The 17,737-nt window shown below is 31.6% G+C and overlaps 1 protein-coding gene across 3 annotated transcripts; it reads right to left on the reverse strand.

Moving 5' to 3' along the window:
• Window positions 1-10,613: 10,613 nt before the first annotated feature.
• Window positions 10,614-16,378, reverse strand: LOC149565956 (cationic peroxidase 1-like). 3 transcript variants are annotated; one of them, XM_089817303.1, is made up of 5 exons: window positions 16,344-16,378; window positions 11,763-11,946; window positions 11,477-11,668; window positions 11,109-11,274; window positions 10,614-10,999 (listed from the first exon to the last, which is right to left on the reverse strand). In XM_089817303.1, exons 1-5 carry the CDS (start codon window positions 16,346-16,348, stop codon window positions 10,614-10,616), a joined length of 933 nt encoding a protein of 310 aa, XP_089673429.1. In that variant the 5' UTR covers window positions 16,349-16,378. The 3 variants fall into 3 exon arrangements, with proteins under 3 accessions (XP_089673429.1, XP_089673430.1, XP_089673428.1); XM_089817304.1 differs by having other exon boundaries at window positions 11,763-11,940; window positions 16,344-16,369; XM_089817302.1 differs by lacking the exon at window positions 16,344-16,378 and having other exon boundaries at window positions 11,763-11,975.
• Between the last annotated feature and the right edge of the window lie 1,359 nt (window positions 16,379-17,737).

Raw genomic sequence — 17,737 nt, forward strand, 5'->3', positions numbered from 1 at the left:
TGGATAATACCTATGATGGTGTTGTGGCAAAGAATATTGTCTATCACCATGATAATTTTTGTTCCTCCTACCTCTAGATTGTCTTCTTCCATGACCTATGTTGCTATTGTCATGTTTGGAAGGATCATCTTTTGATGTTTGCCCCTATTGTTTTTGTGCAAGACACAAAGCCTCAAAATTTGAAAGTGACTCTTTCCTCCCAAATGACTTTTCTCTCTCTGCAATCTTCTTCACAAGTTTGTCAAATGTTATATGTTTCATCTTTTCACTAGCTTGAAGAGATCCAAGATAGTGTGAATAGGTAGGATAAAGAGCTTTAATAAAAAGTAGTGAATTGCAAATCTACTTTTACACAAGTGTGGCTTCAATATCATGAAATAAAGCCCTAATTTCAGAGGCTAACTTCATTAGATTATTATCTTTCATTTCTAAATTGAATAACTTCATTATTAGTTGAATGATTTCAAGTTCTGAATGAGAATCATACAAATCTTTGAGTTTCTTTAATGCTGAAAATGCACTCTTACAAGAGATTATATGTCTACTTACCTCTTCAATAATGGAGGAAACAATGAGAGCATAAGCTTTTTTGTCTTTATTCTTCTAGATGATGAGTTCCTTTTAATCCGTAGACTACTCTAGTTCTTCATTTTCAGTTTTTCTTTCACAAACATCATCCCACAAATCATTAAGAATAAGAGTATTTTTAACTTTTCAAAACCATTCATGGTAATTCTCTTTCCTAGAAAGAACTATTCCAACAATTGAAATTAAAGAATGCATTGGAATCACAATTCAATCTAAATTCCTTTTCTCCAACAACTTGGCTCTGATACCACTATAACAGGCTAAAAGAATCTAAAATGAAATGCATACATTGGAAAATTTATTATAACAAAAAGGGAATAAATACAACCTAAAAACTATTCAGGCAATTGTGTACAACTATACAAATAGTTACATTAGTAAACTTCCAAAAATCTACATCCTTAAAATTAAATAAACTAAAGATATCTCGAAGGATTAGTTAGCACATCTTTATTAATATCATTATTCATACCAATTTTGATGTTGGAGAGAGGTAGGGGATGAGCATTGAAAAAAATAGGAGAAAAAATAGAACAAAGACTAAAGAGGAGTTTATGTCAATTTTCGTGCACACATGTGCATACACACATTGTAGATATGTGTGTACACACACACACCCACATGCATGTGCACACATCTATACACTCTTTCATATAAAATACAGAGCTAATACACTAAAATTGGATAGAAACATTCCTATATTCATTAATATATTAGTTTTAGCTATGCTTATATTTATCAACTATTTTTCTAACATACTATACCTATTAATATTTTTCATTTGTATCATATGATTACAACAAAATGATATTTGTAGAAACTTTTGTTTTCTTACCATCCTCACAGAACTATCCTTTGTTCTATGTATATTTATTGCCAAGTGCTACAAACCCAAAAGGTATAAAGTGACATTTTTTAATTCCAAAATATACACCAATTGTATATGTCCAAAAAATAAAACTATCATACATATATAAAATTAATTTAAGGATGGAACACAAATATTGAGAGAAGAAATAAAATCAATAAAGAAGTAGATGTGTAGTTGGAAATTAATTCCAACATCCCCCTTAATTTCAACTACCATCTATAATACCTAATATGTTCATTTTAGGGACAAAAAATCAAGGCTAAACAAACTTCTAATGGTTTGGACCCAAATTATCTTTTACTAGAAAATATTTTAACAAAAAATCTACTTGCTAAGTTATTTATAACATTTAAAATGGCTATGAGTGTTGATCCTTAATTGGGTATGTACATACTTTGCATATCATGGAAGGTTAGGGGTTTCGAATCCCTAGATAGAAAAATATTTACTAAGAATTTTTTTAAAATCACAAATGAACATTGACATTTTCATGGCCCGTGAACATATAAGTACTAGTGGGTTTATCCCTCAATGCTAGTGTAGGGTGTAAATGGAGGGATGCTACTCCCTTTCCTACGAAGCATGAACTTAAGGAAAGAGGGGTCCATCGATTCTTTTGATTTATAAGTGGAGGAAATGATAAGTAGATGGAAACGATCTCAATAAAATAGAGTTGTATGTGACATTATTAACTTGGATGGTAATGATGTGCGGTTATGCTCCATCTATATGGAAACGCCTATGGAGAAGGGATAGATATTTGTCATTTCCTATTTTAAATGGAAGGTATCCCTTGGCTAATAGGAGGGGATTTGGTGTTTAAATAGAAGAGAGAAGATAGTTTCCTTTTATATAAGATTATTAAAAAAAATTGGTTCTTTGACCCTCTAATAAGAAAGATAAATGAGTTGAAGTCAATATGGTTCACTTGGTGCACATTCCAACAAGTATCAAAGATAACAAATAGTAGGTGGGATATATATTAAACTAAAAAAGGATGTTATTCACTTTAACAATATGGTGATACATATATGACATATTGTCAAAGTAATTCATTATCATTGTCAAATCATCATCCAATCTATTTAATGTGTTTTCACTTAGTAGCTCCCTAGTTATGCCTCTTGGAACCTTGGGCTTCATTGTCCTTAATATCAGCCTTCTTCATGATGAGGACATATTGCAAGTATCAAATATTACTAGAGTCTATAAAAGAAGGTTAAGAAATTCCCTAAGTCTTAAGGTGGGATTGAACCAAAATATTTTAAAATGGAGCTTATTTTAAATAGTATGGAAAAAATGAAAGCTAAGGACCTAAGGAAAATAGAATTGAGTTATATGAAAAATTGGTTGAGGCTAATAATATATAACTAAACCCAACCAATGATTTAACTAGATAATCCTTGTGTCAAACTAAGAAGGATATGAGGAAAGTATAAAATAATAAAATCAACAATATGAAAAGTAGATCCAAAATGAGCTAGGTTAAAAATGGAGATTAAGGGGCTATTTTCTTTCAAAAACTTAAGAATGAGGAAACCAAGGAATCTGTAAGATTTGGAAAGAAGATTAGGAACATAACAAACAAGACAACATTTTGAAGGAATTTAAGGAATTTAATAGTAATCTATTAAGCACAAGAGATAATGAGAATGATCTTGATAAGCATGAAGAAAACATTAAAATGAAGAATTTTATTTCTAAAACGGTCACTAGGGATGATGATTCTAGCCTTAGTAAGGATAATATAGTTGAGGAAACTATCAAAGATATCATGGCTCTATCTCTAAAGGTTCCCTAGCAAAAAGCATTAGTAATGACCTTATTAAATTGATACCTAAAGATTGAGATACATCCCTTATTACAAATTTGAGACCTATTACCTTATTGAATGTCTTTTATAAGATTATTTTTAAATTGCTAACAAAATAATAGGATTTTACTTTCCAAAATGTATCAAACCCACCTAGATCAGATTTGTGAAAGGGAGATAAATACTTGAAAACCTTCTAAGTTGGTAGGAGGCTCTTTAGTAGGCCAGGGAAGCAAACCATTTTTATATGACTCTTCTATAATTTGGAGAGGTGTATGACCATGTAAAACATATTTTTATAATGATGATTCTTGAGGATGTTTGGTCCCTGAAAAAACATTGTTGTATCATTCAATGATTATAGAAAGATTATCTTATTATTGTTTTAGTTTATGAGAGCATGTTTAAACACTTCAATCTATCGAGATCTATAGGACATGAATTTTTATTTTGCACCCTTTCTATTTATCATTATGGTGGATATTATATTCTACCTTATGTTCCATAGTTCAATCTAGGTGTGGTCATCATAGTGAATTTTGATGAAAAATGTTTGAAACCTTAATTGATGAAAGGGAACTATTTTTCAAATAATGTAGTAGAATATTATCTTTATGAAAATATGTTTCCTTGGATGTGATCACCTTCTTCATACTTGTTGTCATGTAAACTCTCCAAAATTGGGAGTCCTAGAACATCATGTGATGTTTTTATGCATTCTTTTTTTGCTAGGCCTAATTAGCAATGGGCATGTGAGTGAACTCAAGAAAAAATTGACATATATATTTACAGAAAAAAATAAGCCAATTATTTTCTATGATTGGAAGATTTCAAGTATACTAAAATATTCTCCCCCCTTACAAGATATACTACTTTTAGACTTTGTTGTTTAGCAAAAACAAATTTAGACACATATAGATGAATCTCGGGATTTTTCATGGTATCATGATAAAGGGAGGAAAAAAGACATGAAATTGAATCGACATCATGTTTAATGAGAAAGTCTAAATATATCATAAGTTTAAAGGACTTAAGAGTACAACGCATTTTCTTAGTTGTAAAGTTGATTTTCAATACTCCAGAAGGGGATGATTTTTGGAAAATTGTAATTATTAGTAATTTCCCCATCTCTATACCTAAAAAAAGGCATAATTTTAAAATATTTTCTATGTAATAATGCATTACTAGCCAATTCTAAATCAAAGTGTCTTTTGATCTAGGATAGAAAGCAGAGAGCTAGGGAGCATTTTCTTTAGATTTTCAATGAGTTCTATTCTAATTTCAGGGGTTCTTCTCATAGCTCTATGATTCTCCCAAATATTTATGAAATAAATTCATTTAGATTTTTCATCTTCCCAAAGTAGATAATTCTGGACACCTTTTATCCTAATGTTCTCTCCATTCAATTTTGAATTAAAGTGTCCTAGAAAACTTCCTTAAGTTTTTTTTCCCTCCTTCCATAATTCCATATAGAATAGGGTATCACTTCCATTCCCTATAATATGTTTCTATGAATACCTTTTGTTTTGTTCACATATTTCCATAGATTGGAGTATCCATTAGTGTTGTTGTTATCAAAAAAGGAATCAACATTACCATAGCATAAGTGTTTAGCTATTACAATTTTAGTCCACTCCTTTTCTCCTGCAAAAAATTTCCAACTAACTTTAGTTATAATTACTTTATTCATTTAAATTTATATCTTCTTATATACCAAGACCTCCCCGAGTTTTTGGTTTGTAAACTTGCTCCCACCAAACAAGAGACATTTTTAACGTTTCTACAATACCATCCCAAAGGAAGGTTTTTTTGGATTTTTTAAAGACTATTACCTACTTGAGTAGGCATAATATTAATATACATAAAGTAGATAGGGATACCTTGGAGATAAGACTTGAGAAGTTGAATATTTCCTCCAAGACTAAGGAATTTCCCTTTCCACCAAGAAAGTTTCCTTTGGAATATTTCAACAAGGATATTCTAGAAGAGGATAGTAGGGTTTTTGGGAGAGAATGGGAGCCCCAAATAAATTTCAAGGGTCAAATTTATCTCATAATTCAAGATGGAAGAACTCTAAACCTTTAGTTCCCTATTGGTATTCAAGAAAAATAGTTTGCTCTTTTAAATGGTAATGGATTGGCCAAGGCTTTGGCATAATTAGATAAGAGGGATTTCCACCTAGTAGCTTTAGGCATAAGTCCTTCACCATAAAGGATAGTGCCATCAATAAATTGTAGAAGGGGGCGGGGATTCTAGAAGTATCTTTGAGAGCTTTCAGGGATTAATTTAAGTTGAGCTTACTTAGGTCTCTTCCCAACACTTTAGCCACCAATATAAATATGTAGGGGGGAATTGGGTCCCCTTCTCCTACACAATTATAGTAGAAAGGAATCCAAAGATGGCTCCATTAATAAACACCATAGCTTTTAGATGTAACACAACTCATGATAATTTTAAGGAAATTCAATTTCAATCAATACTTTCTTAAAACTTCTTCCAAGAAAACCCAATTGACTCTATCATAGGCCTTAGAGAAGTCAATTTAAAGAGCCATGGTTGCTTTATTATTAAATTCCATAGAATGGATCACTTTGTGAGTAGTGATTATAGCATCCATGATGTTTCTACCTACTAGAAAGCTTTTCTAATTCTTGGAAACAAGCTTATCTAGAATGGGCTTAAGTCTATTGACCATAACCTTTGAGATAATTTTATAAATAATATTGCACTAGATTATAGGTCTATAATTAGCCATAGAGATAGGGTTGTGCTTCTTACGAATTAAGGCTATGTAGGTGTTATTTACATAACTAGCCAAGGACTCTGTTCTAAAGAAATGATAGACAACTTTAAGGATATATTAAAAAGGAAATGTCCCAATAGTCAAGTAAGAATAAAGGGAAAAATCCATCTAGGCTAGGGAAATTGAAAGCTTGAAAAGAAAAAAGTAACATTTCTAACTTCCTCCATACTAACCATAGCCATAAGAGAAGAATTTTCCTCAGAAACAAGTTGTGGGATACAACCAAGTAGATATCTAGGGTCATCTATATGTTTATTGAGGTTCTCCTTGTTAAGAGTTCTTATTTTATTTGTACAAAAAAATTTCAAAGTATAATGGTGGAAGAATCTAGTGCTTTTATCTTCTTCAATGACCCATTGAACACTTGACTTTTGCTACCAAAAGACCTCTTCTTGTTTAGATCTCATTTTAGCCATTTTTCTCTTAGATTTCTTTCTAAGACCCCCAACTCTCCATCCTCATTATCTGTTTCCATCTACCTATGATCTCTCTCCATTTTCCCAATAAAATCCCTTTTCCTATCAAATACCTTACGAAAGGAGTTTTTATTGTTGTATCACCCTTAGCCTAGTGCATAGGTTTATAATCATATATGCCTTTGCTTGTTTATTCCTCTAGGATTGCATTTGATACTTAAGGCTTGGGTGGGATAGAAACATATTTCCAAATTTGAAGGGCACAACAACTCTTCTTACCGTTTTTGATTCTAAAAGAATGGCATTATAGTTAGATCTTTTTCTAGTTTTGGCCATGAGGTGAAAATTGTCTAGATTGTTCTAGTTAGAAGATTGTAGAGTGAATTTATCATGTATAACTTGAATAAGCTTATTTACCTATCTTCAATTCATCCAAGTGAACTTAGTTTATTTTAGATATAGGTCTATAAGACTAGAGTTATGTATAAACTCCACTAGATAAGTCATACTATTAGAATAGTCTTCAAGGTCTCCTATTTTTTGTGATGGGTAGAGAGGAGAATTAAAATCCCCTACTACCGTCCATTTGGTATTTTGGTTATTTTCCCTTCAAAGTTAGAAATAGAGTCTTATAAAATGCATCCTATGATGTAATGTCCCCATCTTTTTAGCAACTCAATGGAGTTCTTAACCTTTACATTCTCGGAAGGCTAAGTGGAGAAATAAGGAGAAATTGATTAAATTAATTTCTTATAAAGTCATTAAATAAATTAAAATTAAAAGGTGACTTTATATTTAATTAATTTAATTTTCTAGAAGCACAATTAATTATTGTATTGCAAGGGAGAAGCTTCTACAGAGTGCATTAATTATTGGACAGGGGGAAGCCTCTAGTAATTTAATTTTCTAGAAGCAAAATTAATTATTGTATTGCAAGGGAGAAGCTTCTAGAGAGTGCATTAATTATTGGAAAGGGGGAAGCTTCTAGTAATTTAATTTTTTAGAAACACAACTAATTATTGTATTCCAAGGGAGGAACTTCTAAAGAGTACATTAATAATGGAAGGGGGAAGATTCTAGTAATTTAATTTTCTAGAAGCATGATTAATTATTGTATTGCAAGGTAGAAACTTCTAGAGAGTGCATTAGTTGTTGGAAGGGGGAAGCTTCTAGTAATTTAATTTTCTAGATGCACAATTAATTATTGTATTGCAAGGGAGAAGCTTCTAGAGAGTGCATTAATTATTGGAAAGGGGGAAGCTTCTAGAGAATGCAATTAAATAATATTTTATTTTCTCCTAGAAGGGTGAAGGAAAAGAATAAATAGGGGTGAGAGCCTCATTGTTTAGGATCTGATTATTGTGAATTGCATTTGATAAGAACTTGGGAGAAGAAACTAAGGTTTCTAATTTTAGTCAACCATTCGAGAACGTCAAATCTTCAGTGTTGCAATCATTTGAGGTGGTCGAATATCCACTAAATTTGGTATTCATGAGAGCTTCATTCTGGAGTTCTATTTGTACTTGTGTGTAAAATATTCTTCTTCCCTATAATATTAAGACCTCTAAGATTCAATGACAAGACTTTCATAATAAATTGAATAAAGGAAGACCTTGAAACCCCCAAAAGATAAAGCAATGGAATAAACTATTAGTTTAGGCCCTTAGCCTTAACCTTTCCTTTGTGGGTCCATTCTATGATTTTCTTAATAGGAGAATAATATTGATATTATAATCACTTTAAAGAATATTGTACACCTCAAGCTCAATTTGCATAAGGTCAACACTCATGGTCTTAAGATGAGAAGAAATCCAAGGCATAGTGAAACTGCAAAGCTGAAGGATAGATAGGGGATGTATCATAGGTTCTATCACCTTAAGATGTGAAATACATAGGCCAAAAAAAATAGTATCAACAAGAGGTTTCATCAAGAACAGTAGAATTTATATTCATCTTGTCTTTATGATCAAGGAGTAACCACTAAGAAACTGCAAGAACTATATCCTACTCAACAATTGCCACATCATCCATTTTGTAGAAATGTAGAAATAAACAACAAAGCTAGTTTGAATAGTTAGTAATCATTTCATTAATCATAGTCAAGGATTAACAAATGATAATTTATGATCAATAACCAGAATCAAAATAAACATTATTACTTATTAATTAAGCAATTAGAATACCACTTAGATGATCTTGACCTACACATCATACATTGCTATCATAATCATAAAATTTGTATGTTTGATTGTACATTATACAAATGGATGTATCAATACATAACTATATCTCATCAAAATGATTAAACACATCAATAAAATCATATAACATGATTTAATAAATTCATAACATGAAGAGTTTTAAATCAAGTTGTCTTGATCATGTGTCCAATTGCAAGTCCTAGTTTCTGCTGTTGTCGGACATCAACCATCCATATGTAACAATATCAGAGTGTCATTGGAGGCTCCTACCATTTTATTGTTTGAGAATATATGGTGTTCACATTTTCAATGAAGACACTAGGAGAGACACAATGACATTATCTGGCATGATTTTTGAGTTTGGCACAAACAAAATTCTCCCTTCTATAGTTTGTGTTAACAAATACTAATTAAGTTATAAGAAAAAGAAAACACAATGTGTGAATTGATGGGTAAGTTCCTACTACATAAAGGGTGCATTCACATAGGCCAAAAAATACACAGTGCAATAGGAAGTCCAAGCAATAAAATAAAATTGAACATTGCCTATCAAATTTCCTATCATTCATTTTAAGTTATTCAACTTTGTAATGAAGCACGAAAACCTAGACAAGGCACAAAAGAAAGGAGTAATGAATGTGGTAACTACGATGGTTGCCAAATCACTTTCCAAGATCCCTCCTTCCTTCCAGCCACCAACACTTCCCCCAATGTCCATGTGGGCTCTCCAAGAACAATATTTTAATAGAAGGAAACCACTACATAATTGACCCAATTTCATCTTCTTCATCATCTGATATGTCAGTCTTCACTAATTATATTGTTGATTAAAGAAATAAGGAAATCAACTTAATTGATTTGTTTAACAAAATTCACATGGTAAGTAATTTTTCCATTTTGTTTGGTCGTGAATAAACAGCTTGTAATAGAAACATGGGTGGATGAGACGACTTACCATTCCATATGTGTCTTCCTACTCATCTTTGCACTCTAAGCTTATTCATAAAAATGTGTCTTCTCACTCATCTTCTGAGTGAAACAAATAGTTCAATTAAAATTCCAAAAATAGGAATGACGATTTGTAAAACCTTAATTGGCTAAATAGAGAATTGTAGAAATCTCAAATTCTACAATTCCACAAACCAAACAAACCCTTAGTTACTAGATTAGCTTGCAGGTGGGATAGTTGCTTTCCCTAGAAACACACTTTGCTAGGCAATTATGGAAGGAGGTGATATTATAATGGCCAATAGAGAATGATAAATAGGAGATATTTTAAGCACATTAGAGAATCGCCACAATAATGATCATTTTGAAACAATTCTTTTTGGAATGATTAGACCATGGAAGGTCGCAACTAATTCATCAAATTTTGACGGGTAGCTGTCTCTCATAACACTAATCCCTCAAACCTACCCTGGGCTGCCATGATAGGAGTCATGGAAATTAAGTTTCAACAGGACGAAAGCTGTGGTAGACCATCGTTTTCACTTGTTATCTTTTTTGTAAAATTTTAAAAAATAACTAAGGTTGCCTCTACAAAAGAGGAAGGCAATAACATTCATCCATTTTAATAACAGTGCATAAACATTTTTTTATTTTTAATAAAGTTTCCTCTTGTTATCTATTAAAAACATTTATAATTTTCTTTTGAAAGAGACTGTCCACTTCTGATGGCTAGTTTAAACTCTTTATTTGATGCAAAGGATGGAATATACGCTCTATTCGCTGCATAACGTAATCGAATTTTTATTGCACTTGGGTACAGAACCGCATTATTTAAATAAATCAAATACATTATTTTATCACTCCCTTCACAGGTGCGGTGAAATTCTCAGAAGGCAGTTTTCTACAAAAGAAAAAAAATACAGAGCCATTTACTGTGAAACTCTATTGAATTGCAAATTGCAATGAACGCTTCCTAATTGGGTGTCCTGCAGCTCTTTCTGACTTCTCCATTGGTACCAGTGAGAGGACTGATGTTCCCCATATTCACCATGGCGGCTTTAAAATCACGGAAGAAGGCATTTCGATTCTTAGCGTAGGCAGTCACCTGAGAATCGGCAGATCCATTATTAAAAAGCTCCTGATCCGAGTGAAAAAGGCCTCGCCCACTCATCAGATTTGTGTAATAATCCTCGTCAAAAGTGGCAGGAGTTTCTACATCTATGGGCGACAGGTTGTCGTCTCCACCACTGAAAGGGCAGTTAGCCTGCACTGAGGTAGCGAAAGTGCCGTCGATGTTGGTTTCATTGTAAATGTGAGTTCTGAAGGTGGTGCATCTTGCTTGACCAATTGTATGAGCTCCTGAAAGTAGTAAAAGAATAGTCAGTGCTTTAGTCAACATTAACGCCAATGGAAATATGTTCCAACGAACATATAATCGCCGTTCATTTAAATTAACACATTTACCTACCTGAAAGGGCTATCATATCCGTGGTAGAAAGACCCTTGTTACTAAAAGATGAGATAAGCGTGCTGAGGCTGGATGTAGGGGCAGGAAGCTGGGTGTTTGCACCAGTCAAGTTTGCCGTTGTTGAATCTCTTCTTCCCAGCTGTACTCTCCACGTCGGCCCTCCTAACTGCCAATGCCAAAGCGACATATTTTCAATTCAGCATTACTATTGTGTCTTTTGCATCAACTTCAACAGTACTGTTATTTTGCATTATTTAATCTTTCCCATATCAATACTAACAGTACTACTATTGTTTGTTCAATATGTCAGTTCACAATAGTTCTAACAATTTATAATAGCTAGCTGATAAGAAGGGTAAATTAGTTACTTCAACAACTGAATCACGAGCAGCAATGGCCAAAATATCTGCACAAGAAACAACGCCAGCGCAAGCTTCTTCAAGTTGAGTCTTGATGGCGTCTATCACTTCATACCCTCTCACTGAATTGTTATTTGGACCCGCCGTTTTTTCTCCTGTAAAGTTTGCAGTGTCGTCCAACAGAATGGACCCATCACAACCCTGCACATCAACGAAACATTTTAAGATAAAAAAACCGTTATATTGGAATAATAATCTACAATATTCAGGAAACAAAGGAAACGTAGAATCCCACGTTAACGAAACAGTCGTGAAAGTGAAGGCGGAGTAGCGATGCAGCCATGCGCGTTTCGTCGGCCACTGCTGCTTTCACCCCAGCTTTCACTATCGACAACGCCTTCCCACACGTGTTAGCGTAGAACGTCGCATTGAGTTGCCCGTTTGCAAGACCCGAACACAAGACTAGCAAGATAGTGCATGTAGCGATAGAATTAATCTTCTTCATCATCTCTTTCTTCGAATTAAACTGCACCTTAACTCTTTGTTAGAGAATAGAAGCAGATTTGTTTTTGGCAGCATTTGAGAGAGCACTGGCTTTTTATAATAAATGAAGAGATCCCGTTTGTGATAATTAGAATAATTAACAATAGCAATGATTGAAGGCAAGCATCATTGTTGAATAGAGTTCACGGCAATAACTACATCCAAGTGGTGCTTCGTTGTCTTGCAGAAAATGCCGTGAAATCTTGAAGTCCAAACAAGTTGAATCCTTAAAAATTCAATTTACAGAAACCATTCCGTGAATCTCTTTTATTTCCAGTTGTAAAATGATTTATTCATTTACTTCATTAAATACATAATAGAACATTGGAACTCTCTGCTGTTTCAGAATTATTGGTTGAATTCTGTTGTGTTAATCTTACAAAGTATATATTAATGGTATATAAGTAAATTTTTGGTTATTTATTGAGTTTGATTTTCTTCAATTTACATTTTTAATGAGAATTAAGATTTTTTACTTTGGAAAGATGATATTTGGTTCATAATTCAATTGAATTTGAGAAAATGATTTTTTCATAAATCTAATTCATGAATTGAAATCTATGATATGTTAAATTAATATTATAAGATAATTGTGTGTTAAGCAATTATACTTCAAAAATTTAACATATTCTTTATATACAAATTAATTATTGTAATATTAATTTATTATAGAAAATAAATATTTCTTTTTCATAAAATAAATAATAATTGAAATTAACCTATCAAATTTAAATAGTTATTAAAGAAATTTAAAAAGTCGAATATAAATATAATATAAAACAATTTAGATTAAAATCTAATAGTATTCTATATACTATAATACCAATTTGTTTTCATTTAACATATTTAAAAAATAAAACGTTCCATCAACTTATAAGACCTAAATAAATGATAGTGCCAATTTCCTCACAAATAAAATTAAGTATCAAATATTAAATGAAATATACAAATTTACATCACTTGTCAACGTATCTTAAAATAACATAACTTAAAATTAAAGCCAAAAAACAATAACCCATAGTTACACCTAATCCCAATTTTGTACCAGTTTTTACGATTCTTTTCTATAATTTAAATTAATATTATAATAATAAACACCGAGTCTTACTATTGTATCATACATCGTACATGGTATAATTTTAATTCTTCCTATATATATATGCTTTCAAAAAAGAAGCTCATAGTAATAAGAAAATGACAAATTTACAATTTGTCAACACTACCAGCCATTAGTGCGGAGCACATTAAGTTTTCCTCCTAGAAACGTGTTGACCGAATCTCTGTAACTTCAAAATCCCTCTTTTGAAGATTTAAATAAAGAATAGCACATGGGAAGTGCCTTAAGTTTGAAGCTTAATGAACTATACAAAACACCAAAAATAATTAACAAATTTGAGGAATCTGAATTGGCACCTATTTGTCAATCGGTCATTTTAAATATTGCATATGTCTGGACAATATCGCTGTATTAGATACCAAACGTTATTTCCTTCGAAATGTCCATAAACTCTTACTTTTGTTCGTCTATGGGTATATTCTACTCAACGTGGAAACTGCATATTTTATTATTTTAAATTTATTTCTAATTTTTACCAAAACTGATTATTACATGATTGGAGTATGGTCTTATAAGTTGTCAAAAGATAAATATTTCAGTTGAATTCGTTTCTGTGCACATCTGAGATATGTGAACTTTCTTCCTTTTTTAACTTGAAGTTTTTATATAAATAAATAGTCCAATCTCAAAGATAATTTTTATTTTTGATCGTGTAGTTATAGAGCTAATGTGAATTAATACTATATAAGAGAGGGAAAAAAATTTAGAGAATTTAAATTTAAATAATCGAAACAATAGGGTACATGATATATATTTTAAATCTATACAAACACAAAATAGATTCTAAGATTTATATACAAATCAATTATATGATAAACAATAAATGGAAATTTCATTATAATTGAAATTTAGTTAATATTTTTTAATTTAATTGAATAATCAAGATTTCAAAATTTAATTCTACTATAAAAAATCAATGATTTAGAAAACTTAAAAGTGGGTGAGATCTACAATAAACATAGCTTAATATGGTAGAATGATAAGATAAAAATCTACACACATAATGAAATAGATAAAATATTAATTTATATATTTTGATGGAAAAGTAAATAAGTTATTGAAATTCCTTTAAATTTAAGAGGCAGGAGTTAACTATTTAAATAAAATATAAAATATTTTCTATAAACAAAATAAAGATGAAATAATTAAATAAAAATAATAATTAATAGTAGAGAGAAAATGATAGCTTAATTAAATTATAAAATTATGTCATTAATTTAGATAGAAGAATAATGGTAGAGATAAAATGACAAGGAAAAAATTGTGCTCTTGTTTAGATGTCTAACATGTCGTAGAATTAGTTTTTGTTAGATAAAGTATTTAATGATTTTGTGGCTGGTAAAATATTATATAATTTATCAAGTTAGATTTTGGAAATCTATAGTAAGCATAGTTAAAAAAATCTCTTGACCATTATCCATGGTTTGTAGACATAGAGTAAACCCACCATTAGTCTATAAGAAGTTAAATGATCATGTAGTAAGGAATTGATGATAGTAATCTTTAAGTATGCTATTTGACTAAAAGTACACAATATTGGACACTGCATTGTTATCCCTCTTTCACTTACACTTGTACCCACTAACCTAGATGTGATTTAGAAATAATAATCATGGTTTTTATGTCATCTAATTAGAGAATGATGATAAAGATTGTCCTAGCTCTATGTACCTTTCCTATCACAACCCTAAAATATGATCCTATAATTTGTTTCTTCATTAGACATGGAAGTTCATTATGAGTACCCTTATGAAATTTTAGAATGTAACATCACTCACTCATTCATTCCCCAATCCTTACTATGCTTCCAATATGCATCTTCAAAATCTAATTTAAACCTATTTTTGTTACCTTTGTTTTGATTTTGTTCTATCTTAAACAAACTATTATGTAAATGTTACTTAATACCATCTCCAAATATATGTTTAGAATAACATGCTCTAGTACCATTACAATATCATAAAACTTTAAACCTGACCTATGAGGTTGGAACACGATTATGTTTTGACTCGTATGAAATGTTTTTGACTTAGATCTATGAACCAATGAGGTAAAAATAAGAGACCTCAACAAAAATATTATATTTTAGGATCAAACCCATTACACATTCAATTAATGAAGGAATAGGCATGTAAGAACAATGCCCCAATAGATGTTTGAACCTTGGTAGGGCCAACACCACCACCACCATTTAACCAATATATTATAAATTTGCATTTTTTTTTGTAGAGGTTGTGATGTTGAATTGTCAAAATTCTAAGCATAATTCTATAAAAGTACCTTTTAAAGACCCATTTTACTATGCCTATTTGAATGTATCTTGAGTTGAGACAGCGACTTTATAGGTTAGGTCCCTATTTTTATCTTGTCTAGTAAGAATAATCTTTCTAACAAGTATATCCATAAATTCTATTTAAAATCTACATGTATGGTGAGTTTATTATCACTGTCATTTCTCTTCTCCCTAGAACTTCAAATCAATTTTGTATTCTCTTATTCATTGGTGTTGGATTTTATATTTCACCACTACTATTCAAAGTAAGATATTTAGAATCAAAGTAGAGATTTGTATTTGTTAAGAGATTTATTCAATCCCAATCTTTGGGGGTGTTCAATATTGCATGATCTTGGTGAATTTTTCTTTTTTATCTATGACCAAATATTTAGCAGGCATCTATTAAAAATAATGATAAATATGCCTTCATAACCATAATAAAGTAGGAAATCATACAATCTTTCAATGATTGGAAATCATATTATGTAGAAATAAAATATGTAATTTGGTATTTTCTCTTTACATAAAAATGGTTATGGTGGATGAATTATATTTAGCTTAATACCAATAATGTTAAGTGTATAGTTAAAGGTGCATCACAAAGTTTGAAAAATAGTGATATATAAACCAATGATCATAAGGATATTAGGTAGGGTGGAGGTTGACAAACTTCCAAAGAGGATGAAAAAGACAAAAAAACTAGGAATGACAATAAAATTAAATGACATAACTATGGTAAAAACATAAAAGGAAAAAAATAGGAGATAAAATAACCAATCCAACATTAGGCTGGCACATCTCTACTAGATAATCATAAAAATGATCTGCATTGAAAATCTTGCAAAATGGTACACAATATATATTTATAATATTCATAACATAAACAAAATTGTAAAAAAATGATGGAAATAAGTAGTGCTAGGGTTTCAATGGGAAGCGATGGCATCCAAGGCAAGGATAGTGAAGATGATGACAATAGGGAATGCATGCATCTCCCTTTTGGAACCTTGGGATGTTCTGGGTAGATTGGTTTTGGAAAAATATGCATCTGGAGCTTGGATTGTGGCTATGATGGGAAGATCTAGACTATGGAGATCTATGATGGAGTTCTGGACTTGGGTTGTACCAAAGTTTTGAGTAGTTGTGGACTTTTACAAGTAGATTATGTTGAAGTTGAAGACCTATATGGATCTCGCTAGTGTCTTCATTGTTGGGTGGGTGGTATTGGAGCAACAAATTGGGGGTTATTTCCCCATTATCTCTTCTTTCTCTAGATGCATTAGTTATGTCTATTGCAATAGATTGGGGATTATTTTCCTAAATTCTTCTTCTTTCCTAAGATACATTGGTGATCTTTAGTTTAGTAGATTGGGTTTTTTCCCCCACTATCTTTTCTTTCCCAAGATCTATTGGTAGTCTCTAGTGTTGTAGATTAGTTCTTGTTGGCCCTGTTGTCTCTTTCTTCTCAAGAGATTTTTTTGTGGGGATAACCCCTACCCAAAAATCTATTGTGTGGGGCTTTTGGTTTTTTATGGAGGCCTTTAGGGGCCTTCCTTGTTTGGAGCTGTATTTCATGATGGAGAGGTTGTCTACGTTTAATAGATGGGTCTAATCTATCCTCCCCTATTAAACCTTTAGTATTTGGTGGAGGTTTCCTCTATTCTTCTCCTTCAAATTTTTACATCCTATTGAGGTGGAGAACCTCATTGAGGTGGGGGAAAATCTTGTAGAGGTAGTTGTTTGCTAGGGGGAAGCGGTGGTGAAAGGGGTCAACAACTAGTCTCCTTCTTTTGTTGGCAAGAATCTCTTTCATTTTATAAGAGGCTGGGATGCATAGAGCATGTTTAAGGAATATACTTAATGTGGTGAAGAAGGTATGACTATGCACATAAGTGCTTTGGTGCAAGGATGGGTGTTACTTCTTTTGAGGGTGGCCTAAGTCTTCCTCTTTGCTTCTACATTCATAGCTCCTATAGAGGTGGAGAAATTGCATATTGAGGTAGAGATTGTATTTGGGAAATGAGAATAAGAATATAATCTTATCAAGATGTTGTGTACTTGTGTTACTTTTAGTAGCTTGGTTAGCAAAAGAAGGGAGAGAAACTCTTACCCCTAGTGTTTGGTCTCTGTTGACCTATTTTTCAACTATTAAGCAACATAATACTTAATATCAAGATAATAAAGAATAAAATAACCTAAGGATCAACTACTTCCAATAAATATTTACTTGTTCTTCAAATCTAAACTTAACTTCAACAAAATCATAAGAGATTTTCTACTCTTTAGGCTCTGTAAAACCAAGCCGGGTGCACCTGAGGGATGAAAGATTTTTCAC

The sequence above is a fragment of the Cupressus sempervirens genome, chromosome 3, assembly GCF_028749045.1.
Source record: "Cupressus sempervirens isolate cs-2001-9-10 chromosome 3, ASM2874904v1, whole genome shotgun sequence".
In the NCBI taxonomy this organism is placed as follows: Eukaryota; Viridiplantae; Streptophyta; class Pinopsida; order Cupressales; family Cupressaceae; genus Cupressus; species Cupressus sempervirens.